We start from the raw sequence: 25432 nt of genomic DNA on the forward strand, positions 1-25432 counted from the left end.
GACTACACAGGGCATTTTAAAGGACCATATCACATAAATTTATTAAAGAAATATATCTATCCCACACATTTACATTGAAAAATAATTACCTGTTAAATTTTAATACAAACTAATTTTTTTTTTTTACATTTATTTTTAGATGTTCAAGATTAAAAGAAGTAGAAGAGCTGGGAAGCACCGAGACAGAGGAAGAAAGATGTGGGAGAAACATAATGACAGAAGTTTTGCCATGTTAGTGCATGAGGCTACAAAAGCATCAGAAGAAAGAATAGGCTAGTTAAATGTGTTGACCCGAAGATTTACACTGAAGAAAGAGAAAAGGCAAGATTAGAACAACAAAATGTGATGAAGCAATTAGAAGAAAAGCATGAGGCTACAAAGGTGTCAGAAGAAACAATAGTAAAATGTGTTGGCCCGAAGATTTACACTGAAGAAAGAGAAAAGGCAAGATTGCAACGACAACATATGATGAAGCAATTAGAAGAAAATTTGGGGTGGAAGGTAGAATTTGAACAATTTGCAGAAATCATGGAAAATGAAGAAATTAAGACAGCCCAGAAAGTAGTGAACATGTTAGAAGAAGAACTCAGAAAAAAGAAAGAAGAACTAAAAAAAGGAGAAGAGAAAAAAATGAAAGAAGACAAGAAGAGAAAATTGGAAGAGGAAGAGATGAAAAGAAGGGAAAAGGAGAAGAAATTGGAAGAAGAGAAGAAAAGAATGGAAGTTGAAGAACAGAAGAGAAGGTTACAAGGAAAAATCACAGTGGAAAAGAAGAAGGAAGAACAAGAGAAGGCAGAAATGAAGAAAGGAGAAGAAGAAGGAAAGAACAATTTAAAAAGGATAGATGATGAAGAACTAAGAATAATATTTGAAGAGATGATTCTCAATGTGAATCTAGTGCACTGGCTTGAGCCACAAATCAATGAGTATAAATTGATAAAAATAGATGAAGATGACGACGAAGACATTTTGGACTTAAGACCAAATTATATGGAAATAGAGGAGTAATTTTCAAAATAAAAAAAAGGATTATGTATTGTCTAATGTTTTGTATATATGTAAATATTTTTTTATTTTTCAAATTAGGGGACAATGTAATGTTTCAATTTAACTTACCAGTAACCGTTTTAGGCTATGTTATGCCTAGGCTAGGTTAGGTTTTTGTTAGATCAATTGTAATAAAAGTAGGCCTATCTCACATTTTTCATAGTTTAAATATTTCTTAATGTTCTTTAAATTACTAATGAAATAATGTTTCTAATAGTTTATTTTGTAAATAGTGGTAATAAAGAATATTTCTACCCACTTACCGTACCTAGGTTAGCTTACCCACTTACCGTATTTAGGTTAGGTTATCCATTGTAAATATTTCAGCAACACAATAACAGTTATGAATGTACATTACTATTTTATTTCACATTCAAAGGGATAAACATGTAAATTTAACAACTAACTAAATAATTAAAACATATTTATTTATTACATTTGTTTCAATGTTTGTTTACTAGTTTACAATAGCTTCTCTGACAGCTCGAGCTCCAGCCGACAGCAGCTGATGGATCAAGAACGATCAAGTGGGCAGCGATGACGTCAGGCTGCCGGAAAAGGAAGATAACTTTTGGTGGAAACATCTGGGTTTAAAGTTCTAGAACATTCCATGGTCTCCATAGCAACCAAATCGGGTATAAATACAGCAGTCCACGGGCCAGTCTTCACTTCACGAGTTGACAGTCAGCGCTGCGGGTTTAAACCATTTGCCAGGCGCAAATAAAACAATAATCAATAGTAATCAAATTTGTATTTGTAAAAGAAAATAAAAACAAGGAATAAGGTCAGTCCCAATTGTGTACTCATTTGAAATATTAATAAGGTAATTTGAATTAGACAAGTAAGTAGGATAGAAATTAGAATAGGCCTACACACAAAGCATTTGTCAGGCCCCGGCAGACCGCTGGTGCTGCGGCTTTAACACTCAACACTCACGCACATTCGGTAGTTGTCTGGCACCTTTTTTAAAGAGTGCTGCGACCGAAATAACACTTACAAGTAGTGGCACTAACAATTTAACTCCATACAAAGCATTTGTCAGGCCCCGGCTGACCGCTGGTGCTGCGGCTTAACACTAAACAAGCACGCATATTTGGTAGTTGTCTGGCACCTTATTTTAAGAGTGCTGCGACCAAATAACACTTACACATAGTGGCTCTGTATAACTTAACATTACATCTCACATTTCACACATTCTGCAGTTAGGATAAAATCAGTCACGTGGCAAAGAACCCATCCCTGAGAAACTTTGATAAAAATACAAAATAAAATAAATACAATTAAATGAAATTCAGATTTAAGTCATTGAGACGTTACAAACCTATTGTCAAGATAGTTAAAGAATTGCAAAGTTTCAACCAAAGTCAAGCCCTGATATGGTTTATAAACTATGAAGCAATCTTTATTGGATAAAGTGTTCTTATCGTGTTTCTCACCATTCAGATACCACAACCAAGAACTAGTTTTCTTCTTTTACTATTCTATTGTTCGTTGTATTTTTGATCAAATATGTGAAATTAAATAAATAATTTTAATTGAATTGTTTTATTTATTTTTTTTTTATATAAGCTAACCTCTAGTTATGTAAAGGTAATGTGTTCCAGTGAAAATTCTTGTATAATGTAAGTAACCCTGTAACAAATGTTTAAATGGTTTACACTTTGAATCATGAATTAAAATTGCTTTACTAAAACGAAAAACCAAAATAATTTTTTGATTGTAACAACCAACCAGTGGCTATTTATTAATGCATTGACAGCCCAATCAATCAATAGTATTGTCTGTAGTAGATAATTTATATGATAAGTTGACATAAATTATCTCTACTAAAAGGGTTATTCAGATAGGCAGAGACATAAAAAATGCAGACATTAAAATCTTGTCGTCTTTGGTTGCCACAATATTGAATCTTTATTTTTTGAGGTTACTAAATCAACCTTTTTTTTAATTTGGATATAATGATTTGCCATCATTGTTCTATAAGGATCATTCATTAAACTTAGCTGCAGAGTTTTTGTTAGGATTATTGTTTCTAGTTGTTTGAAAAAATGTTATTCCAATCGACTACCTTATAATACCTTATAGTACATTTGTTGAGCTTTGGTCTATGTAAAATTGTATCCACGCCTTGAAATGAACCTCACTGATACTTGTGGCCACATAACAAAAATACAGTATAATCAAGAACTTAGGGTAGCTTATTTCTATCTGAAAAGTGTTGTGTTATTAAGGTGGCCATGTTTATTTCAATGGGTTTCTCATTCTACGCTAGTGAAGGACAAAACTGTATAAAATTTCCATTCAGTGGTTGATACATCATCGAACAATACAGCCAATATGGGCAATAATGATGTGGAGCCCGTTTGGAATAATACTTACCACAGAAATGAGGCGTTAGAAGATGTTTCTAGCACACAAGATCTTCCTCCTCAAAGAATTAAAAAAGTAAGTTATTGCTATCTGATCTGAGTAAAAAAATAAGTAGCTTATGCAAACAAATTGAATGCATTACTGAAAAAAACTTAATCATATCAAAGTGTACCTAGAGCACAAATTAAACAACAATGTCTTTTGAAGACCTTTTAAAAAGCAAAGGAGGATTTAATTTAATACCTTATTGTCTGTTACTTTAAGAGATTATTACAGGGTTTTATTGGTATCATTAGCAAAAAAACATAGTTTTCTCGTTTCAGGATCTAAAATTGCATCTTTTTACAAACCCAGGTAGATCTTCAAAATTACAACAAGTGAACCTCATAGAAAACTGTATCGTTCTTTAAAGATTTTTTTGTTTACCCTTCCATATACTGTAGTTATTTGTGAATCTTTCTTTAGCGACTTCCCTTTGGCTGGGTTTGTGCCCTTATGTTGTTATGCTTTCCATACTATCTCACCTAAGATCAGAATCAGATTCTAGTTCCCAAAACATGATAAAAACATAGTTTCAAAACCTATTAAAAATTACTCCACTCGTCCTCTCAAATAGCACAAATCTACCATCACCAAAAACAAACTTGAAATAAGAGTTGTTTAGTTTGGGAAAATCATGTTTATATATCGAACTTGCAATGCGTTTGGAGAGTGAGCTCGTCTAGTGGTAGAGCGCGGGACTTCGGTACCTTAGGTCCTGGGTTCAAATCCCGCACATTACCAACAGATTTTCTATGTTATAATGCCGCAACCCTCTGGGAATGGGCTAGAACTAGCGTCCTAAGTAAAAGTGGGTGTAAAAAATGTTATTATGTATTTTGCAGCGAGGTGTAGAGGTTGTTGATCTACAAGGTGGCCAATCTTTGACTATAGCCAAAAGACAGCTGTGGGGCGCCAATGAGTGTTTGTACAGAGGAATGTCTAAACTTCCCTTCAAGTACGTTGTCTACGGTCAAACAGACACTAGCATCTGTTCATCACTATATGACTGCTCAAAACACATGAGATTAGTACAAGAAGAAGATATGAGCAAGGGACAGCCTGACATTCGGTACAAGTAGGTGTTGATAATACTGTCTGTAATTTAATTTTAAATGCGTTCGCAACATCATTTAAACTGTGTGTACTGTAGTAAACTTTGTGTCATCCAAACGGGGTTTGTAATGTAGAAAAACTTATTTGGAATCAACTGAAAAATAGCATCACAGTAGGCTGCCTCCACTCAAATGGTCTCCAGAAGATAGAAAGGTGTACTTCGCTTTGAACTCTCTTAATATTTAATTGGCATTTGTAACGCTAACATCATTTAAAAATGTAAACAATCTTTCTGCACATTGTTGGCACCAATCGGTTGTCTTCCAAAAGCTTAGTTTAAAATCTTAAAGACCTTGAGTGAAGCCTTAGGTTACAATTAATATGTGAAAATAGTGTATGCCTCTATTAATCCTTATATTTTCTTTGCACAGACTAACCTAATTTGGTCCCTTGGTTTTGCAGGATTGCCAGCAAAACAAAAATATGATTCAAAACCCATTTCAAAATATTAGCCTGATTTTTTAAGGAAAATTAAAAAATTTCAAAACGGCATTAGTATTTTGAAGTTAAAATTGAGGAAATATTTACAGCAATACTTCTCATCTTTGTTTGACTTCGCACTGCAGATCAACTTTTCAAAGACATTTTCTAATTGAATACTGTACATTGTTACCAATTCCTTAAGTCAGCAACACACACTTTGGCGGTTCAAGGAGGGGGTTGTAACAAAATGAGGGGATTCCTAGGGTCCTCCCCCAGAAAATTAGTATTTTCCCACGTGGTAACATTCTAAGGCTATTATTCTAACGTCTAAGACTCCAAAAACCTCCATTTATGACATTTTTACATTTTTATGACAAAATATATGTAACAATTTTATTTTTCCAGGGTCCAATGGAGAGGGCTTTAGTCTCTGTAGCCCCCTTAATCACCACTGCACACTGTGTATTAGAGTGTATTGTTTCCAGTGTGGCTGTAGGTGGGGATGGTAAGGTCTACGAAGGCCGTGGATGGTGCGACACACCAGCATTGCCAGAGGAGTTAGCAGCGACAATTGATGGACCAGCCTTGTATATTGGCTTCATTGGCGATTTTAAATGTGAGTACTAAGCTCCAAGAATATCAATATACTTATAGATTCGTAAAGAATGTGCTGTAAAGTCAGTTTTAATTGTTATTTGTTATTTCTTGTTGTTTTACCAACCTTAAAAACTATGATTTTAAGTCAAACAAAATACTTTTACAGAAACGACGTTAAAATAAAACGGTGTCACAAACTGGCACATACTTTCTCCCATTTCCTTGCCAACAACCCTTAAAAGTGGTGTATTAACCAAGGCATTGTATACGTAAAATCACCATGATTGCAATAACATTTGGACCTTATTTTACAGCATTGGAGTTGTACAATTTTGTTGAGAGTTAAAACTACCACAATATACATTTTTGTAAAAATCCTAATTTGCGTTATCATATGAGATAAGTCACCAATAAAAATTAATATTAAAAAACACCCTGGATATACTATATATTGTAGCCTAGTACTGTATTAAAATAAAAAAAAAACTGAATATCAAGCCCCAGAAAATTGTTTTGGGAAGCTAATGCCATCATATTAATTAAGTATAGCTTTATTTGGATTTACTGGCTGCAAAGATTAGTGTTTCATGACATTTATCCATCTTATTAAACATATTTTTAAGCTATACCAGCCTGTTTTCTATGAAAAGCCAACATTTATGTATTTATTTTACAGACAAACCTCCACCATTCATAATGACTTTTACTGCCATTCAAGTAATCAAAGTCGCGTTGAAAAGAAAAGTCTTAGGAGCTACATTCAAACTCATCCAACTCGAAAATGTACCCAAGACAAGATCGGAAAGCTATTCCTCGAAACAATCACAAAACTCAACATATTAAAGCTTAAGTTAGTGTGTTATGTGACAAAGTGTTAATAAAGATTTTTTTTTTTTATTATCATTGTGAATATTTAGTTTTGGATATTACTATTCAAGTGATTAAAGTTGCTCTGAAAAAAAAAACTGAAGACCTTTAATCTCATTAAAAATCCACCCAAGGAAAAACTACCAGAAAATTTCACCAATTATTAAATTGAAATTGTACCAGGTTTTGGGCGTTGTGCCGGAAGAAATTATAATATTACTTTATTGCAAATATTATGTTAGTTTTTGGTATTTCGTATAATATTCAGCAAGCATACGAAACGTTTTTAGGTAAAACCTTTTTTTCTCTAATTAATCATACACAAACACAGATTACATTTATATTTAGATTAAGTGAACTTATTAGCAAGTTAACATCTTGGAAACATTATTTTGTAAAAATAATTTATTTGATCATATGTTACAAAAATGTAGAAATAACACACATTCCAATCAAAATGAAAGTCTCATTAGGTTGTTTGCCGTTAGTGTATCATAATTTATGTTATTGAAATGTTAATATATTGTTCATGGAGTAGGCATACTTAGCTTATTCTTTTTGAGGTATGTATTTTACTTTACTGTAAAAAATATAGTACTTTTCTAAAAACGTGTTATTAGTAAAGTTTCTCTATATTCAAAAACAATTTGTATAAAATTAAATATTCCTTTACCTTTTAAATTACAAAAAAGTATGAATACTGTCATTTTTTTATTTATTACATATACTGGGAAAACTATGCTATTGGCGTCATATGCTGTTATTAACCCAAATTAATATTAATTCACGATAACAAGAAAAAAAATATTAATATGCTATACAAAAATAGATGCATCCTCGGACATTAGAACAGAAACGGTACAGTACGGTATGAATCATAGGCATAAATGTCACTCTGAAAGTAAACATTGTATTATTATTCAAATGAATGTGTCAAAAATCGTGCAAACCAGCTGTTTCAATAATTAGGATTCAGGCCAGTGATGTCATTGGCTTATGATTCATACCATCTCTGATCTAATATTCGTGGATGGATATAAGAGATTTCAAATTAGGTTCGTAAAAAGTTTAGGTAGGTAATGATGCAAATCAAATTTTATTGATACCTTATTTATAACCATGAAGAGGACAGATTCAGACCACTTATTTATAGTTATGCCGCAGTTTTTATCAGAAGATGCTATGATATTACTTATGAAATAAACTATTATGAAAAGGTGATTCAGATTTCACCTTATTTACTGTAATTCAAAGGTCCTGCGAGTAAGTTTGAATTTTTGTTTTAATTACCGTAAATGATTGGACCTTTTTTATTTATTTTACTATTCCTAATCAGAATTTAACCTTACTCAATCCTATTTTTGTTTTATTTTGTACATGTAATTCTTATGACTACAATATTTAAATGACTTACTTTAATGCACGTGCTGTTTTCGTATGGCAGCTTATCATTTGAGGATGGCAAGATTGTGGGCATTACATTAAAAAACTACGAAATTGTGTTCTTTTAGCACTGATCAGGGGATATGTAAAATGTAGCTTTGAAACGTTTTACCACAAATACAAATAATATGACACAAAGAACAGTATCTATGTTACTCTTTTTTCACTAAAATTTACTGAAGATTTATTATGAGAGTCAAAACTGAAAAATTTCTGTTTTATAACCGACACGAAAGCTGGGTGAAATTACTGAGTTAATGCAATATTGTCTCTAATCCTTGTTTAGGCAAGAACACTCTAAAAACCCAATAGAAAATATCATTTTTTCTAATTTTTAGGACTTGTCGAGCTAATTTTTACGACATGGTGCTTCGTAAGCTGGAACTGAGGGATGGAGTCAACATTTACGTGGTTACCCAGCAGTCGTGGTCGGTACTTCCGCTGGTTCACCAACCGGGTCCGGCACTAGAACATCCCATCAGCCACATCCGGTTCAGCTACACCGGAGGTCCACTGTGTCACTTCTCTTCCCAATGTGTCAGGGCTACACAAGACATCCAGAGAGTTCACAGGATGAGTGGCCATGCAGACATCACTTACAAGTAAGGGTAATACAGTAGACTCCCTCTTATCCGGACACCTTTTAACCGGACATCGGTTTAACCGGACTACACTCGGCGGAAATGACATCTCTTTAACCGGACAATTTTTATCAGCACATTGATTTAACCGGACTAGATCGGCAGGAAGTGGGCAGTACTGACGCGACTGTTCTTGTGGGAAAGATTTGAGACCAGTGATCACGTGTCTAAATACAATGCTCTCATAAATTTAAGTTGAATATCACAGTAAAAAGTCCGTTTTAACGAGTTTTTGGGGACGTCGGTTTAACTGGAAAACCCGTTATCCGGACTGGCCTCGGTCCCCAGTAGTCCGGATAAGAGGGAGTCTACTGTAGATGTAATTTAAGTCTTAGAGAACCCTCCCATAGGGAAGGAGCTATAACTGGAGGCACTGGAAAGACCTAACCAGGACCAATTTGTTTGTTTTTTTTTCAAAGCGTAAAAGTATTGACTATACCGGTATACCTACTAAACATTCAGTAGTTAAGTAGTCACCGCTAAATGTAAATCAAATCGCTCCTGCTTATCCGTTGATAATTTTACGACACCTTTACCTTGAATTTTTATCAATGTTCAAAATGTCTTCTCATATCTCATAAGTGTAACCTGAGTTCATTATGAGGGAATCACAGTGGGAAGACATTTGGGGACCTCTTTCCCAAGAGGATTTTAACGTTTGAAACTTTTCAAAGAGATATTCCGTAGCAAATTCTGATGCTGGATAGTGTTTGACTGCTTTCTGTCTTGCACAAGATTTGCTCTGTGGGAGATATAGTTGGAATAATGTTAGATGGTGGAAATGAGTTGTCTTAGTCCCCAGTAGATGTCAGTACTGGTACCTTGAACTCTAGAAATTTCAATTCTAGAAATTTGTAGAAATTCTTTTTGAACTTAGAAACAAACTATGGTACCAAGTTTGGAACTGTAGGACAACTTGCTATAACAGCAATTATTTATGTATTGGTTTGCTCTTACATTAGACACTGACTAAAGAAACCTGTATCATCAATTATGTTGGTATATGATGTCAACATGAACTGTAGGTTGTTCCTGAGTGAGTAGTCTGAAGCTTCTGGTGGAAGGACAGAAAAAATTTTAAATGAAGAAGTTTCCCTTAGTTTACAGGTTATAGATGACAATAGAAACTTATATCTCATTATATACGTGAAACAAAATCCTCAAAACTTTTTTGTGGACAAGAATAAGACAAATTCTTACTGCAGTGGTTTAAAAAAAATAGCAGATACTCAAAAGTTATCTCTGACATTTAGGTTCCCTATCAAATATTTTACTAAACAACTTGGATACTACTTTTGGATACTGAAGTCGATAGTCAAAAGTTGTATCAATAGTCAAAGATTTAGGCTATATAGTATTCTGGTTTAAAACTTAAAATTATGTTGGTATGTGATGTCAACATATTATATGTAGGTTGTTCCAGAGTGAGTAGTCTGAAGCTCCTGGTGGAAGGACAGTAAAAATTGTAAATGAAGAAGTTTCCCTTAGTTTAACTTCAGCATTCACATGTGTTTAAATAGCTTTCGTTATTTTATATGAATGGATTAATTATGAAATACATTTTGATGATGGTCATGATGATTTTAATTTTATTATCAAACAAAACATTAGATTTTTAATTGAAGTGGTGAGCAAAGCCACCATCGCACTATTATATCTAAATCCTCTATTACTTTCTCAGTTTCCTGATTGGTGGCGATGGGTTCGTGTACCAAGGGAGGGGATGGTATCATCAATGTGATCTGCCAGCTGACCTTTCAACCCTATCTCTCACTTGCCTGGACATCGCATACATAGGCGACTTCTCTGGTAACTACAAACGTAACTATGCGATAAGTATTAACTTCAGTGACAACTATATGATGACTCCCTTGCTATAGACAATTGCTCATACGAATTATCCTTGGTAAAATTGCTATTCCAAAAAGACAAACCGTTTTAGTAACTTAAAACTCTATCAAAATTAATCTTACATCCTGTATGTCTTTGTCATCCTTACATATCGGCTGGAGACGATTTTGAAGGGTATATAATACGTTGCAAACATGATAATTTAAAAAAAACTTTCTTTTTAAACATCATAAAACTTTCTGTTCTATAAAATTAAATGTCGGGTAAAATGTTAATGAGTAATTAATCTTTAAAAGTTTATTTTTTCTTTTTCTTTGCAGGAGACGAACCCACATACCTCATGATTTCAACTGCATTGGAGCTTATTAGATACGGGATAAAGCAAGGTTTCATTAAACCTGGTTTTAGAATTATTCCGTTTCAAGAAAACTCAAGAATTGAAAATTTGATATAATAAAGCTAATTGCACTTTGCATGTATGTTTATCTAGTTTATTTATAAATAGGTTTTCTTGATATTTTCTGCTTTCCCACACTATTTGTATGTTCTGTATACCTTTGAAATGTATTTGTTTTAATTTTTAGCGCTTTCTTTTTCAAGTGTTTAATACATTGCAATGTATTGACAAAAATATGTTTATGAATGATAAAATGTGCGGTACTATGTCCACTGCACTTTGATGTTTAACAACAATAAATTATTTGTATTATTCTATGAAGATAATAATAACAAAAATAATTTTTCTACAGTCAGCCGACAAAGTTGGCTTCCTTGTACTGTTTATAGTACAGAAAGCTGCTAATTTCTGCATATTTATACTTTGTCGTACAGTTTATACTTTGGCGCACATCAGGATTCCAACAAACAACACAAAACAGCGTGGTTCTATTAAGCACGTAATCCGTCAATCCGTGTACGCTTGGAAATAGGTTGGCAACACTTAAAGATAATAATACTATGAGCAGCTGATTGACTATTACAACTATGATCTAACCTGTCATTTCGTGTTTATAGTTTCGGTATTTCTGAACTTTCTGGACTTTTCTTTTAAACGCTTTTAAAACATTCCTACGATCTTAATAAACAAGAAAATACCTTTAAAGCATTTTTTTTGGCGCGGAAACCATTTCAAATTACAAAAACACACGGAACTATTTTCTCAAGTCGTGGAGCAGATTGCTTGCCAAGGAAAAATAGCGGAGTGATACGGACCGGTGACTACTTTCTCTAGGGCACCTATTTGTGTTGCCAGCTGAACCTAAAAACGTGTTGAATAGTGTTTGAAAGACTAATTATTTATATGCTTTATAGTGACTGTAGGAAAAATATAATGTGTAACACGAGTGCAAAAGGCCTTTGCTGCACTCGAGATCATTCCGCACTCGCCTGCAGCTTGTGCATAAACATTGCTCTTGTGTGCATCAAAGTGCCACTTTGCTCACCATTTATTATATTTAAAAGTTAAGTACCTAGTACCATACAATAGAGGAGAATGTGGTAGTTCTTATATCCAAGCACTTTTTTGAGAGCCAAATTAGGCCTTTGTATGTAAATTAAAAAAATAAAAAGTGAATTACCATACATGTTCCAGTTAGGGTTTGCCTCAAAATTGCATTCATATACCACACAGCCTTAGACTATTAATGTCTTATTTTTGTTCAAGGATAAACCCTATAAGTCAAACACAAAATATACATAATACATCCACTTTTTACCTTTTCTGTCTTTTGTTTGGTTAGTATATCGAAAAATCTTTATGAGCTTTCATAATCATTACTGATATCCCCCCTTTTACACAGATGATCATCTGATAGTAGATACTAAATAAAGAGGGGATAGTATGTTTTCTTGGATACATTACAATGGTGGATAAAACACATGTTTTATCCTAGAAACTTTTTATGAAACTAGGTACCGGTATAGAAAATTAATGTTTTAAATTGACGAGTTTCAAATTACTTTCAAAATGTTTAAGCAACCCCTACGGAGAAACTAATAATTGAAATGGGAATTTATGCAACATAAAAAAGTATAATTGTTTTCTTGGTAACAATTAATATTGTTCATCCCATGCAAAATGGAAAGAGAACCGGTAAGTGGATAAAATAAATTTTACTTAAGACTGTTTTTAAAATTAGTTTTTTAAATTCATTTTTTAGAATAAAAAAGATTCCCTTTAATCCATTGTTTAATTAGTTTGCAGCACTAGGGTGTGATAAAGTAGAGGACCAATGAGGTTCAAGGATTGAGAGAAAAGAAGTATAATAGTAATGTTTATAGTGCCAACTGTAGACTTCTGCCCAAAAACTCACACCTTCTCTCCTTAACCTAAATTGGTGATCCATAAAATTTGCTAACTAACAGTTACTATGTTAATGTTGTCACCAGTTTTTTTTTCACAGATTGTGCTGATCCAAATTACTAGTTTCTAACGCAAACAAGAACTTTATATTTTTACTTAGTCAAACTAATGGAATGACTAATGGACTTGACTAATGGATTGGTAAAGTTTTAGGATTTGATTGACCCTAGGTTGAATGCATTAAATGTGTTTTTGCTTGCAAATTCACGTATAAACTGACCAATTACTGTGGGAGAACCAGCATTTGATTAAGAGTCATATTTTATTGCACAGGCAACAGTCAACATAGCGGAAAACTTCCCGGACTTCATGATTCCTGGGGTTCAACGTATAGGGTGGGGGGCCTGTGCCCCATTGTGGAAACACTCCCTTCGAATACCGGTGACTCACGTACGCTTCACGCACACAGGAACACAAGCCTGCAGGGACAAGAGATCATGCAGTTTCATACTGCAAACAATGCAGAAGTTCTACATTAGCCAAGCTAATCTAGGAGACATTCCTTACAAGTAAGATAAGCTTTTGTTTATTTTCACAGCTGAGAAATTCTATCTGTCACAGCTCACAGCTGATTTTATAATATATTATCCATACGGATCAGATGTAACCAATTTTTAGTTTCTCCCCCTATAAGGCCTGAGGTTTACATGTGATGACTATGAGCTCAAGAGATAATTGCGCTCTTCTCACCTGTAGTACTTGTGGGGGAATTTTTCACTTCCTCGTGCCCCCAACAAACCTAAAACCTCTGTCCATTTATGAAAGTGGCCCTGCTCCATGGACATAGTATAGAAAAGGGTTGTTTTCGTTAACATTTTCGAGTTTGAGGTGGGTGGTATTCTACGTTTTTGGTCCCCCTTAAGTGTTATTATCTCGTACTGTGCCCTTTGCTATTGTATATTTTGAACTCAATACCATACTATCAAACATAAAGATAAATGTGTAGGTACCTTGAATACAGCAAAAGTAGTGTCATGCACATCAAAAGTTCAGAACGTTCAGAAACTCCAGAATGTTGTTGTACTATCAAGAAAGACAGAAAATGCAGAATAGATTAGAATTATCAAGAAGTGAGAAAGTAAATAAGTAAAGAGTTGTGAAGAAGAAAAGTTAATTAAGTAGGGAGTAAGACAAAGAATAATGACCCAAAATTGTTGTCAATTAATATTATAGTCAATAAGCAGCTGTGATAGCTCTGTGATAACTCTTTCATCCCCCCTCTCACAGTGAAATACAATTCAGGTTCACGTGCTGAAAATTAGAGGACTACATCGATTCAAATGGAATATACAAAAAATCCATTCTTGCAAGTTTCAAGATTTTATTGAAGATACTGACCGAGACTATTTGTTTAGTTTCATGATAGGGGAAGACGGTCTGGTGTACAAGGGAAGAGGGTGGTTCAGTGAACCGGCCAGACCTCCCAACCTCAAGTATCTTTCCTGGAAATGTCTGGACATAGCCTTCATCGGAAACTTCACAGGTAACACTTATCTTGGGATTCATCTAAAATTAAATTCAACTGAAAGTAATTTATTCGGGTTGCTCAGGGATACCAAATTCAAATTACTATTTTTAAGAATTTGTTGTTCATTGCACAGAGAAGTAAGGTACGGAGGAATCCTTCACACTTAAGTGGTGTCTAGCACTGGTCCTGGTGTCCATTGCAAAGGCAAACACCTTTCCCCTCGCCCTCATGTACTACAACGCTCATGGTGGAAGAAGACCCTGTGCCCAGGGAGCTAGGAATTTCCGCACAGTGTCGCCGTTCGGGTTCTTCTATGCTCGTCACAAGTATAAAGTATACTTGATTAGTTTAAGTATAAGTATAAAGTACTTGTGTTTACTTTAAAGTAAACACAAATGCAAATTGTTAACAACATTTAATCAAAGAAAAATCAATTAAATAACAATATAACAATAATCTGTTAAATTATTAACACATGTTTTGTATGTTTAGATTATGCATACTGGTAAACCAATTATTGCCATCTATAAAAATTACAGTATTGGTTTTTCTTTTCCGAGTCGGGTTAAAGGTCTTCTACCCGACAGATTTTCATAATTTTGGCCTTAAACTAAAGGTATGGACGCACCACAGATTTTCTATTAATCATCGGCATTCATTTTGACATATATTTCGAGTTATGCACAAAATGCATCGAAATCGACTAAAGTGGAAGGTGATATTCTGAAAGAGAATAAAATCTTCTACAAATTGATACCATACACTTCTTGGAAACACTCAGAAAAGGCAGCCAAAAGTCTCACTTAAATAAAATGTGTGAAAACACCGTTTTCAATGTATTTCTTATGGAAAACATGTTTTTTTTTATTTTTCACCATAAATCATAACAAAAACAAACTTTCATAATTATTTGCAAATCAACACGAATTAAGCTTTCCAACGACCCCATTAATTAAAAAAATCGGTCCAGCAGAACTCTAGATTTAGTTGTACAAAGATTTTTAAAAAACTGAATTATATATAGAATAGATTTACACTATTAAAATACTAAATCAAGCATAAACTTTTCTTGCAGATAAAAAACCGAGCCCTGAAGCCGAAAGCCGGGCTGCTGACCTCATCTCTTTTGGAGTAGCATCAAGGAAGATACAACACGATTATACACTAATAAAATTGGGGGAGACTCCTCTGGTTCACTAGTTGTATATTTATATATATTTTTAATTTCCAATCCGTTGATTTTACATGTTAAGATAGCTCAAAGGATTTCAACAGCCCTTTCAATGATAATCATTTACATTTGTAACATCTGCTTGGGCAGTTTACTGGTGAAGTCATGAAAATAATTGCATCATTGTAAAAAAATTACATCATCATTTTGTGCTTGTTAAAATAAATTTTTTGTCTTTTAATGGGGTTTTGAAATACAAGCAAAGCCTGAAATTAGAGATCCAAGGTTTTATTTCATTAACCTTATAAAAATTGTATTTCAGACCAAAACTTGAATTTTTTTAAACGATTTATTGGCCAAAGTATCTAAAAATGTTCCTAATTTATAGGAAATACCATGATATTTTTGACAGTACCTCTCTCTTCCTGATTATTATAGACTTTACAATCGGTGCATTAGTCGGTGTAACAGGATCAATTAGAATTAAGTAGTGATATTTGTTTTAATTACATAGGTACCAGTATTGTAATTAAGGTTTGTAATTATGGTTGTACTGTTAATTTAAGGTTCTATAATTTTCTAAGAGTACATTGGAAACCAAGTCACTTACAATAATTTCCATAGAAGGCCGATTAAATTTTTTATTTTAAACAATGTGTTAGTAAGACAAAAATAAATACTCTCAAAATATCAACCTGTTGGGCATAATTGCCAAATAATGTTTTTTTTTTATATAAGAATGTACAAGAATCATAAATGTGCGTGTTTTGTAACTACTATATTGCCAAAACTACTGTTTTACTAAATTTATGAAAATATAACTATTTCTAATCCTCATGCATACACAGCCTTCTCAATGCCTGGTCATAATAACACAAAGTGTTTACCCCACGTTTCCAAAATACAATTTAGGCAATTGATCTTATCAACAGTAATAGTTTGTTTAACAAATTAAAACTCAGATAACTCTTTACTAAGAACAACGATTTAGTGACTTTGACTCTCAAATGTAAACAGGAGTATCACAATATCTTTGTGTGTACAAGGGGCTATGTTCAAAACAAAACTTCTATATTTGTCTCAAAATCAATTTCATGAATGGGAATTATTAAAAAAACTGTAGTAACTGCAATATTTTGTAAGGTAACAGTCTTTATTGTATCAATTAATTTAATTTTGTTAATTTAGTAGCCTATTTGTCATCATAAACAATAATGTTGATATATTTTGAAGTATAAAGATAACATGATGAAGAATTTTTCATTCAAATAACTCCCCTGTTAGGTCCTGCTTTATTGATACTATCCCTTCTCATTTTCCATTCCGATAACATAAAAATAGTTTTTAACTTTAAAAATATTCTTTTCAATGGGAGAGGTTCCAGAGTGTTGTTCAAAAATGTATCCCTGCATGAATAACACCTCTACTAAGCTGTTTGTGCTTGCCTAGTAAGGCTGTGGTTAATTAGATGCGTAATCTAACAAATCTATCCGCTATGTAAGCGTATCCAAGTCGCAGGATATTTTTCTTACAAAGAATCGTCCATGCAGTTTCCTACACTGCAAATAAAAGGCCCTGTAACTAATACGTTCACACTTTTTGCTGCGGCTTGGAATGTCTGATCTCGGAGTAGTCAGTTTGAGCTGGCTGCCACACAGACGCTCGACAAAATGGAGAGCTAACCATGACCTGCCTTTTCGAGCCATAACTAAGGTGAACTTTCCTAACGGTGATGGTGATGACTTATTGATAAAGTGTCAGGATACAACATTTTGTGGGTAGCTAGGAGATTAAATATCTAATCATTAGTTTGAACAAGCCCTCACTTCTTTTGTACAATTTGAATAATCGCTTAGACTCTTCAGAGTTCACCAAAATGGTTATGATTCACCAAAATTATGATGAGTCAGCAAAATGATTATGATTCACCAAAACTATTATGATTCACCAAAATATCAATACCATAATGTAAACAATCACATAACAATAAAGCAGCTGCTAACATGATCTCTTATTTCCAACCTGCACACCACCACCAAAACTAAGCGTATCTTGTGCAGTCTTGGAAACCAATTGAAAATACTGCTACGTTCTGCCATCAACTTGGGACGCAGCACTTTCAAGTCGTAGTGCATCTGTTACATCTAGCAAATTCACAGCCTAATCAGGATTTTGCCGGTTTGATCCTGAAAAAGCTGCTTCTTACCAGCTTAAAACAGGACCCCAATGTCTTTCATCATCAAGTTTTAAATATTTGGCCCAGGCAGTAATGCAACAACTAATCTTAGTCTCTAACAAAGCTACACATATTATCTTGCTCCATTCTGTATTCATACTCAGCTTAAAAGACACATCAAATGTACATCGCTGAAATTGATAAATCATTAATTATTATGATTCTCTTAATCCCGCAACAGGATGCTCAAAGAAGAAATAATACAGCCCAAGGAAATAGGAAGCAAATATGGGTTGAACATCCCGTTGGTGATGAGAGCTCAATGGAAGGCGCTAAGGGGAAAGAAGAAATGGGACCTTTGGGTGCCGATCCCTTACGTGAAGCTGAGCTATACAGGCAGCAAACAATGCCACAGTTTGTTGGATTGTGCTGAGATCATGCAGAATGTGCAGAAAAGCTACCAGGACAAAGGTCTGGGCGACCTGCCTTGGAAGTAAGTAAAGCCTCTGAGGATAAAACTAGACATTCTGTTCCCATGTTACAGTCTCACCAGTTTTAGTATAATAATCTACCTAGTTTAATTGAGACACTGCCAGAACTTGCCTATATAAATTACTGATTTCTTATAAAAGGTTACGTACCTTGACGTCCACAATTCCTAAGTCGAACTTCCGTTGACTAGTTTTGATTTTCAAAATGGAACGTTAAAATATTTCATTCATTGAATGTCGTCAAATCTTCTTAAATACATTGAACACAAACACAACACGAACATGGTAGACATTTAACATAGTTGGCCGGCCGGCACACGTCAAGGAGATTTGACGAAATTCAATGGATTAAATATTTTAACGTTCCATTTTGAAAATGACTACGTAGTAGTCAAAACTAGTCAACGGAAGTTCGACTTGGGAATTGTGGACGTCAAGGTACGTAACGTGTTATAATTGATTACCAATTCCGGAAGGATTCAAAATGAATATACTGATTTCTATTGGATCAGCGACTTTCAACCAGATGAAACTTGGATGAAATATTGTGATCTATCGCATATTTTATGTCATATCCAACTTCTAAAGTATCTAAAGGTATCTAACTATCTACAGTCTTCGCAATACTGTTAATTGAGCACTTCAGCCATTTCGGAGAAAACTCCATCGTCAGGTGTGTAGTCATCATATATTTACATTTTTTGTCGTGTCCGTGTCTTGTGTTGCATGTATTATTTATTAAACTTTGACGCAAATGAAAATGAAGAAACCACGTAAAAATTTAAAAATGTAAAAAGTTCAGTTTAGTGTATAATGACTACGCACCCGACGATGGAGTTATCTCCGAAACGGCCGTAGTGCTCTATTCTGTAGTAAACTTTTTTTGAGTGGCTCATTCAGCAATTTTCTTTTTGAATAAAAATTATACAACAGATACTGTCAAGACGTAGTTGACAAATATTGCATAGAATATTTAGTAAAACTGTGTGGCAAGTTCAGTCAGTCAGTTCATTCTATAATGATGCAATTAATTATTGAGCATACTGTAATTTTGCTATTTATCCCAATACCAGCTGTACTTTGTGATAATTTTATGCTCATGCCCTTGCAAAGAACAGGTTAAGGATTTATCACATTTATAAAAACTTTCACAATGTGGTTCCAGTTTTGCAATCAGCAGCGAGGGCTATGTCTATCAAGGAAGAGGCTGGTATACAGAACCTGTCATTCCAGAACACCTCAAGTGGCTAAAGGGAAACATGCTCGACATCGCCTTCATTGGAGACTACAAGTGTAAGTTTTGTATTTATCTTCATGATTCAATCTGCATTGTTGCAAAATGTTTCTTACAAATCGTTCTTTGGAAAATAATTTGTAAAAAAATTGTAATGTTTTACATTTTTTGTAAATTATGATCAAAACACGGCTTATATATACGTACGCCAAGACTTAAACTTATATAGTAAGATGATTAAAAACAATTAAGTCCCATAATTAGTACAGCTATGTATGTTTACCCCTATTTAGAACACTATATGAATAATACGTTCATCAGTGGTAACACTAGACTTGTATTTTCATAGAATCTAAAGACAAACGTTTATTGTGCTGTCATACCTCTTGCAAAGCAACTTTAAAACTACTACTAATATTATATTTGTTTTTGTTTATACATTATTTTATTTGTTTTTTTGTGTTTTTTTAGTTGACGACCCAACTTGGCTGATGCAGAATTTAGCATTGGAGCTGATAGAATATGGGGTGTTAACAGGTATCTTGAAACCAAACTTCAGAATCATTCCATACAGAGAAAAGCAAACTTCACAGCCCGGGAGTACGACATAAACTGCATAATTTAATTGTAATTTTATTTAAATAAGTTATAGACTTTGTTTGTAATAATAAAAGTAACCATTGCATTGTAGTTAAAACACCTTTACTCCTCAATAAAAATGTTTTATGTGATTTTTTGTGATATTAATTAAAAATACAGTTTTGCTATTAATGTAGTCAATGGTGTTGCTGAGTGAAAATTTAAATCGTACGTTTTCATGTCCCTGGCCTTTTACTTCGTAGATACTGGATTTGTAGTTTATTATTATGTGTTTTAATATTTTTTGGGGCGGGGGCAACATTTTACACACATTTATTTGGTTTTAAATAGGTTCTAGGTATTTTTTTCTTATTTTTAAAGTCTCGAAATTCTTGACCATGACGTGTCCCTAGGGTACATTTTCCAACTTTCACGCGGTTTTTAGACTAATTATTCATGCCGAAATATATAAAGCCATATTTTCATGTCATCAATGGTTATTAAACTTTTAAAAAAGGAGCATATTATAATTTTATTGTCATTGCAAACTGACTACCATGACAAAATAAGTCTGTCCCTCGATTTGGCGTCACGACTATTTGGGAAAAATTTTTAACTTTGGAGCACGACAGTGGCAAGCCTGGCGTCAATGGAGTCAGTTGGTTTTAGAGACTAGTTCGTGGTGTACGTCAGGATTGTAGTGCCGGTCGTTTCGAGTTGAAAGGAGGAACTACAAGATTAATAAAGGAAAGATTGTGTTTTTTTAAATTTTGGTGTGTCCATGACCGTACGTAGTCATTCGATGAAGTAGACATGGTGTTAATTTTTGTTTACAAGATATTTCAATTGCTAGATTGACCTAGAAGTCCACTTTGTATCCTCGAACATGAGGTGCAGGGCTACCGCCAGAACAGAGCCAAATAACACCTAATTTCACGACCAAAGTTTCACGACCATTGCAGGTTTTTTCACGACCAATCCAGCCTTATGGATTATACTGTGTTTGGTCGTGAAAATATCTTAAATATTATTGTAAATCGAACAGTTTAGTTCAATTTAAACACATATTTGTATTATATCTAACAGTATTATAAAAGGATTGTTTAAAAAGATTTAGATTATTCCAGACAATTCACGACCGTGCCGCTTGTCCCTGACCATCACGTTTATGATTTCTATCATAAAAATATCAAAAATTAAAATATCATGATATTTCAATGTTTTATACACAAAAGAAGCACACTTCTATACAAACATAACGATTTTTCGGGTCTCAGGTAAGTTTTTTCAGAGTTATACAAACTTAAAAAGATTTTATTGGCTTTTTTCAATTTTTTGAGTTTTTTATTTTTTTCTAGAAAGACCAAATATATCAAAAGCTCAGTGACCTTTTTATTGTATAATGGTCATAAAAGTAAATTAGTTTATAGCAAAACATAGTTATAAAAATAATATTAACTATTTTTAATATTCATTTAAAGGTCCGTTATGGTCGTGACAGGATTTTGTGTTTTTCCAATAAAGATGCTCTTTAAAAAAAAAACTACCAAAGATATTGCGTTACCATGGGCATTTTATGAAACTTCAAATGTTAATGAAATAAAAAAAATAATAAAAGTTTTGGAAAAAGGGGAAAAAAATTTGCAAAGTGCTTTTCCTGAAAACGTACGTTTTTAAATTTTCACTCTGCTATCTTACATAAGTAACATAAATATACATCAATTTTCTTTTATATTATTTTTTTGTTTCTAAATCAACCAACTTTATTAGTTCCAATTGATATTACAAATCATAATATTTATTGTTATGAAGCTGTGTACATAGAATTACAACACGTCAAAAGTTACGAAACACGTTTCTACCACAAATGTATACGTATATTTTGCATAAATTCATTATGGTCTGTTTACATTTTTAGTACAATAATAAACTCACAAATTCTCTACAATGAAAGACAATTAATTATCAATAAAATCTTGTTTACCCAGGTTTGCGTTTATTGTTCATGTTTTTTTACCAGATTTGCGTTAATTGTCCATCTGTTCTGCCAGGATTGTGTTTATTGTCCTTCCGTTTTACCAGGTTTGTGTTTATTGTCCATGTATTTGCCCGGTTTGTTTAATTGTCCATTTGTTTTGCCAGGTTTGTGTTTATTGCCCATGTATTTGCCAGGATTGCGTTTGTTGTCCATCTGTTTTGCCGGGTTTGCATTTATTGTCTATCTGTTTTGCCAGGATTGTGTTTATTGTCCATCTGTTTTGCCAGGTTTGCGTTTATTGTCCATCTGTTTTGCGGGGATTGCGTTTATTGTCCATCTGTTTTGCCAAGTTTGTTTTATTGTCCATTTATTTGCCAGGATTGAGTTTATTGTCCATCTGTTTTGCCAGGTTTGTGTTTATTGTCCATGTATTTGCCCGGTTTGCGTTAATTGTCCATTTGTTTTGCCAGGTTTGTGTTTATTGTCGATACGTTTTGCCAAGTTTGTATTTAATAATAATTTAATAATTTTTTTTATTATTGAAATGGTATTTATTGTTTATGTGTTTTGGCAGGTTTTCGTTTCATCATAGGTGACCAGTAAGGTACAAGTTTACATAGAGTCCTGATTTTTTTAACTTTCAACCCATATTTGATTAAGTCCATTGCCACGGAAAGCAGTTCGTAAGGAGGTGAATCTACCAAAACAGAAACAATAGTATTTGCTAAGTATATTTTTTAAAGGTTTAAAATAGACTAAAATAAGAGGATTTTTCTTGTTTTTATCTTAACATTTGTACCTACAAATAAATTAAAAGCATTAAAATAAAACTTTTGCTATGCACAAGTCTCATGATAAGACAATTCCATTTAGTTGTTTTATTAACAAAACATTATATCTTAAGTGCCAGCTCTAGATTCTGCTCCCAACTCTTCAAGGCTAAATAGAGGATGAATAAATTTCATTTTTAATCCATATTTTACAAATTCCAATGCAACGTGAAGTTGCAAATATGGAGGGTCTTCTGCTGAAACAAATTTTTGGATTAACGAAATGCCAAAATGATTTGGTACAAGTGTAAACAAATGGCTTCAAAATGGTAGGGCGTAGGTTTATTACCCTTGTAACTTGTAAATCTAAGTCTATGTAGATTTTTCCCCCGTCACATTTTCTTAGTTCATAGATTTGAACTGTTTACTGAGCTCATTCTTTGTTATTGGCTATTTATTATCATATTGTTAGTAATTTTTTCCTTAGAAATGTGGTAAAAACTTGAACGAAAGCAGATTACACAGAACAGAAAACATGTGATTTTATGTAAAAAAATCGTACACAGGGACCACAGGAAGAGTCAGATAAAACGAGCATCAAATAAACAAGAATCTACCGTAGATCATAAAAACTTAAAGATAAATTTATACTATGTAGTTTTCAGTGTTCACCATACCTCTGCTGAAGTTGCCCATGTAGGCGATGCTTATTGTTTTGCCCTTCAGCCAGATATGTTTTGGTTTTTTCTCCGTGTCGTAGTTCCAACCGCCTCCTTCATACACTCTTCCATCACCTCCCACTAGAAAACTGAATAGATCAGACAAACTTACATTTATACTTAGTTTAAAATCAGATAGGTGGTGTGTGTCAAGAATTGTTTTTCAAATGGTAATATTGATTGGAAATTAATTTTTAATTTTTGCTGCCTCAAAATGACAGTCAGGTGTACGGGCCAACTTTAGAGGATGTACAATTGTTATAGATTTCTAATTGACTGCATTTTAATTACCAGCCGATCATATAATTTTTATTCTTTGGCTTGCTATTGTTTATGTTACCGTACCGTAGTTTCTATTCTTTGTAAATGAAATAATACACTTTTTATCTGATTTATCTTTTATTATTATGTTGTATAGAGTTACAACACCAATGGAGATTAAAGCATAGCTGGGAACTGAAAGAATTATTAAAAGATCCAAATATTGTTGCTGAGGTACAATGTAGAACGAAGAAGAAGGCAGGATAACTTCTAAAAATAACAAGTTTCAACCGTTGTGTCCAATGGTTGATAAAGGAATATTTATAACAACCCGGCAGCCAAAACCCTCATAAACAAAAGAGTTTTAAATGTTAAGTGCAATCAAGCTGACCTGTCTAACAGCACACAAAAATACTCTAGTAAAACAATCCAACAACAAATCCTATAGTGTTTCTTAATTAACGCAACTATAACAGATTAACTTTACTTGTAAGGCAGGTCAGGGTGTCCTTTGTTCCTGTAGAACATCTCTAACTCCTTTGTCTTGACCAGGCATTCCTCAGGACTGTTACACCCAGCCAACCCAGTGAAGGTGAAGCGCACCCGAGAGATGGGGGGCCTCAGGGGGGTCAAGTCCCCTGGTAAAGCCCCCCAACCGTCCCTGGGTACTAGGTACACAAACTGACCAAACCCTAGCTCCAACTTCTCTACTGCCCCCTGGAATATACATTGGGTTAGACAAAATTTCAAGCTGTGTGCATTAGAGAAGCTAGCTAAATGCCAAAAATTTTATTCATCCAAGCCATAATAGTGTAACTTAGAGGGGAGGTTTCTAACCCCCTTTCAAAATATTTAAGAGACGATGTTTAGTAGTCCTATTTATAACAATAAATAAGGTTTAAAGATACTACAGGAAAAAATTAAAGGAGCGTGAGTATATAAGTTTGTTCTTGATGTCGTATTTGATACTTCAAAGGAATTATTATACTGTTGAATGAACAAAATTATTATTCACTCTTCCCTGGTATTTAAATCCCCACCCTCTTATGGTCATTCTTACTGCATTAACCACCTAAGCTAACGGTTTGGCAAAATTAATGAAGAATAAGTTATGTTACATGTAACGTGTTTAGTTTATGTAATAATGTTTATAAAGATTTAATACATTATACTGCCCAAAAACTAACCAACCTGTCAATAATTTCATTCTCATATTGGATTGAATGTGAAATTTACGGATACTTTGCATAAAAAAGGTAGAATGTATTAAGTGTAGGCCTATAGGTGACAAGTTTTCTTAATGTGTTCTTTTATTTAATGCAATTTGGTTAACATTTGTTAATAATGTATGATTATAATGCTTAGATGCATTTTTCCTGAGTATATGGAAGTGCTTTCTACAATTTAAGGAAACCTCTGGCTTAAACTCTTTTTCACAATACTTTAGAAATATTATTTGTATTTTTTACCGTAACAATCAATTAATGTTTACTCAAGTACGAAATTCTATTGGAGTGATAAGTTTCAAATTTTATCAAAATTTTACAATTGTTAATTCTGAGACTGGAATCAGCAATATAACCAACTTACCATTGTATTGATAAATTATTAATATCACATCATTTTAATAAAACAAGTATTGTAGGAATCCACGTTTCAATATAAATGTTATCATTTTAAAGACCATAAATGAGACACAGCACTAAATAAAAACAAAAAAAGTGTATCGACAATATCAATCACAATAAAAATTGTTGGTTTATCCCCATCAATAGAAGAATTTGAGCTCAAATGTTGTATTTGTTTTTCAACGAAACTGGTGTTTAAAT

General features: G+C 33.4%; 6 protein-coding genes across 8 annotated transcripts; 5 read left to right on the forward strand and 1 right to left on the reverse strand.

Annotated features, from left to right (window-relative positions):
* Positions 1 to 345: 345 nt before the first annotated feature.
* LOC128984914 (golgin subfamily A member 6-like protein 6) lies at positions 346 to 1008 on the forward strand. Its single transcript, XM_054404284.1, has one exon. The coding sequence runs from the start codon at positions 346 to 348 to the stop codon at positions 1006 to 1008; it is 663 nt and encodes a 220-aa protein (XP_054260259.1).
* A 1606-nt stretch (positions 1009 to 2614) lies between these two features.
* LOC128983906 (peptidoglycan-recognition protein 2-like) lies at positions 2615 to 6449 on the forward strand. 2 transcript variants are annotated; one of them, XM_054403165.1, is made up of 5 exons: positions 2615 to 2669; positions 3279 to 3492; positions 4302 to 4534; positions 5481 to 5611; positions 6269 to 6449. In XM_054403165.1, the coding sequence occupies exons 2-5, from the start codon at positions 3385 to 3387 to the stop codon at positions 6433 to 6435; spliced, it is 639 nt and encodes a 212-aa protein (XP_054259140.1). In that variant the 5' UTR covers positions 2615 to 2669; positions 3279 to 3384; the 3' UTR covers positions 6436 to 6449. The 2 variants fall into 2 exon arrangements, with proteins under 2 accessions (XP_054259140.1, XP_054259139.1); XM_054403164.1 differs by lacking the exon at positions 2615 to 2669 and having other exon boundaries at positions 3104 to 3492.
* Positions 6450 to 6924: 475 nt separating this feature from the next.
* LOC128988046 (peptidoglycan recognition protein 1-like) lies at positions 6925 to 10887 on the forward strand. Its single transcript, XM_054409229.1, has 4 exons — positions 6925 to 7022; positions 8241 to 8504; positions 10225 to 10352; positions 10715 to 10887. Exons 2-4 carry the CDS (start codon positions 8266 to 8268, stop codon positions 10846 to 10848), a joined length of 501 nt encoding a protein of 166 aa, XP_054265204.1. The 5' UTR covers positions 6925 to 7022; positions 8241 to 8265; the 3' UTR covers positions 10849 to 10887.
* Positions 10888 to 12233: 1346 nt separating this feature from the next.
* Positions 12234 to 15435, forward strand: LOC128988102 (peptidoglycan-recognition protein SA-like). The gene is made up of 4 exons (XM_054409308.1): positions 12234 to 12486; positions 13030 to 13265; positions 14112 to 14239; positions 15300 to 15435. The coding sequence occupies exons 1-4, from the start codon at positions 12472 to 12474 to the stop codon at positions 15422 to 15424; spliced, it is 504 nt and encodes a 167-aa protein (XP_054265283.1). The 5' UTR covers positions 12234 to 12471; the 3' UTR covers positions 15425 to 15435.
* A 491-nt stretch (positions 15436 to 15926) lies between these two features.
* LOC128987918 (peptidoglycan recognition protein 1-like) lies at positions 15927 to 19907 on the forward strand. The gene is made up of 4 exons (XM_054409011.1): positions 15927 to 16538; positions 17813 to 18064; positions 19228 to 19355; positions 19768 to 19907. The coding sequence occupies exons 2-4, from the start codon at positions 17814 to 17816 to the stop codon at positions 19905 to 19907; spliced, it is 519 nt and encodes a 172-aa protein (XP_054264986.1). The 5' UTR covers positions 15927 to 16538; position 17813.
* Positions 19908 to 22380: 2473 nt separating this feature from the next.
* On the reverse strand, positions 22381 to 25288 carry LOC128986488 (peptidoglycan recognition protein 1-like). Of its 2 annotated transcripts, none has more exons than XM_054406889.1 (4): positions 25194 to 25288; positions 24091 to 24320; positions 23301 to 23431; positions 22381 to 22550 (listed from the first exon to the last, which is right to left on the reverse strand). In XM_054406889.1, exons 1-4 carry the CDS (start codon positions 25194 to 25196, stop codon positions 22405 to 22407), a joined length of 510 nt encoding a protein of 169 aa, XP_054262864.1. In that variant the 5' UTR covers positions 25197 to 25288; the 3' UTR covers positions 22381 to 22404. The 2 variants fall into 2 exon arrangements, with proteins under 2 accessions (XP_054262864.1, XP_054262865.1); XM_054406890.1 differs by having other exon boundaries at positions 22381 to 22877.
* Positions 25289 to 25432: the final 144 nt, after the last annotated feature.

The sequence above is a fragment of the Macrosteles quadrilineatus genome, unplaced genomic scaffold, assembly GCF_028750875.1.
Source record: "Macrosteles quadrilineatus isolate MER2022 unplaced genomic scaffold, UCM_ALF_1.0 Scaffold_2__2_contigs__length_208266976, whole genome shotgun sequence".
In the NCBI taxonomy this organism is placed as follows: Eukaryota; Metazoa; Arthropoda; class Insecta; order Hemiptera; family Cicadellidae; genus Macrosteles; species Macrosteles quadrilineatus.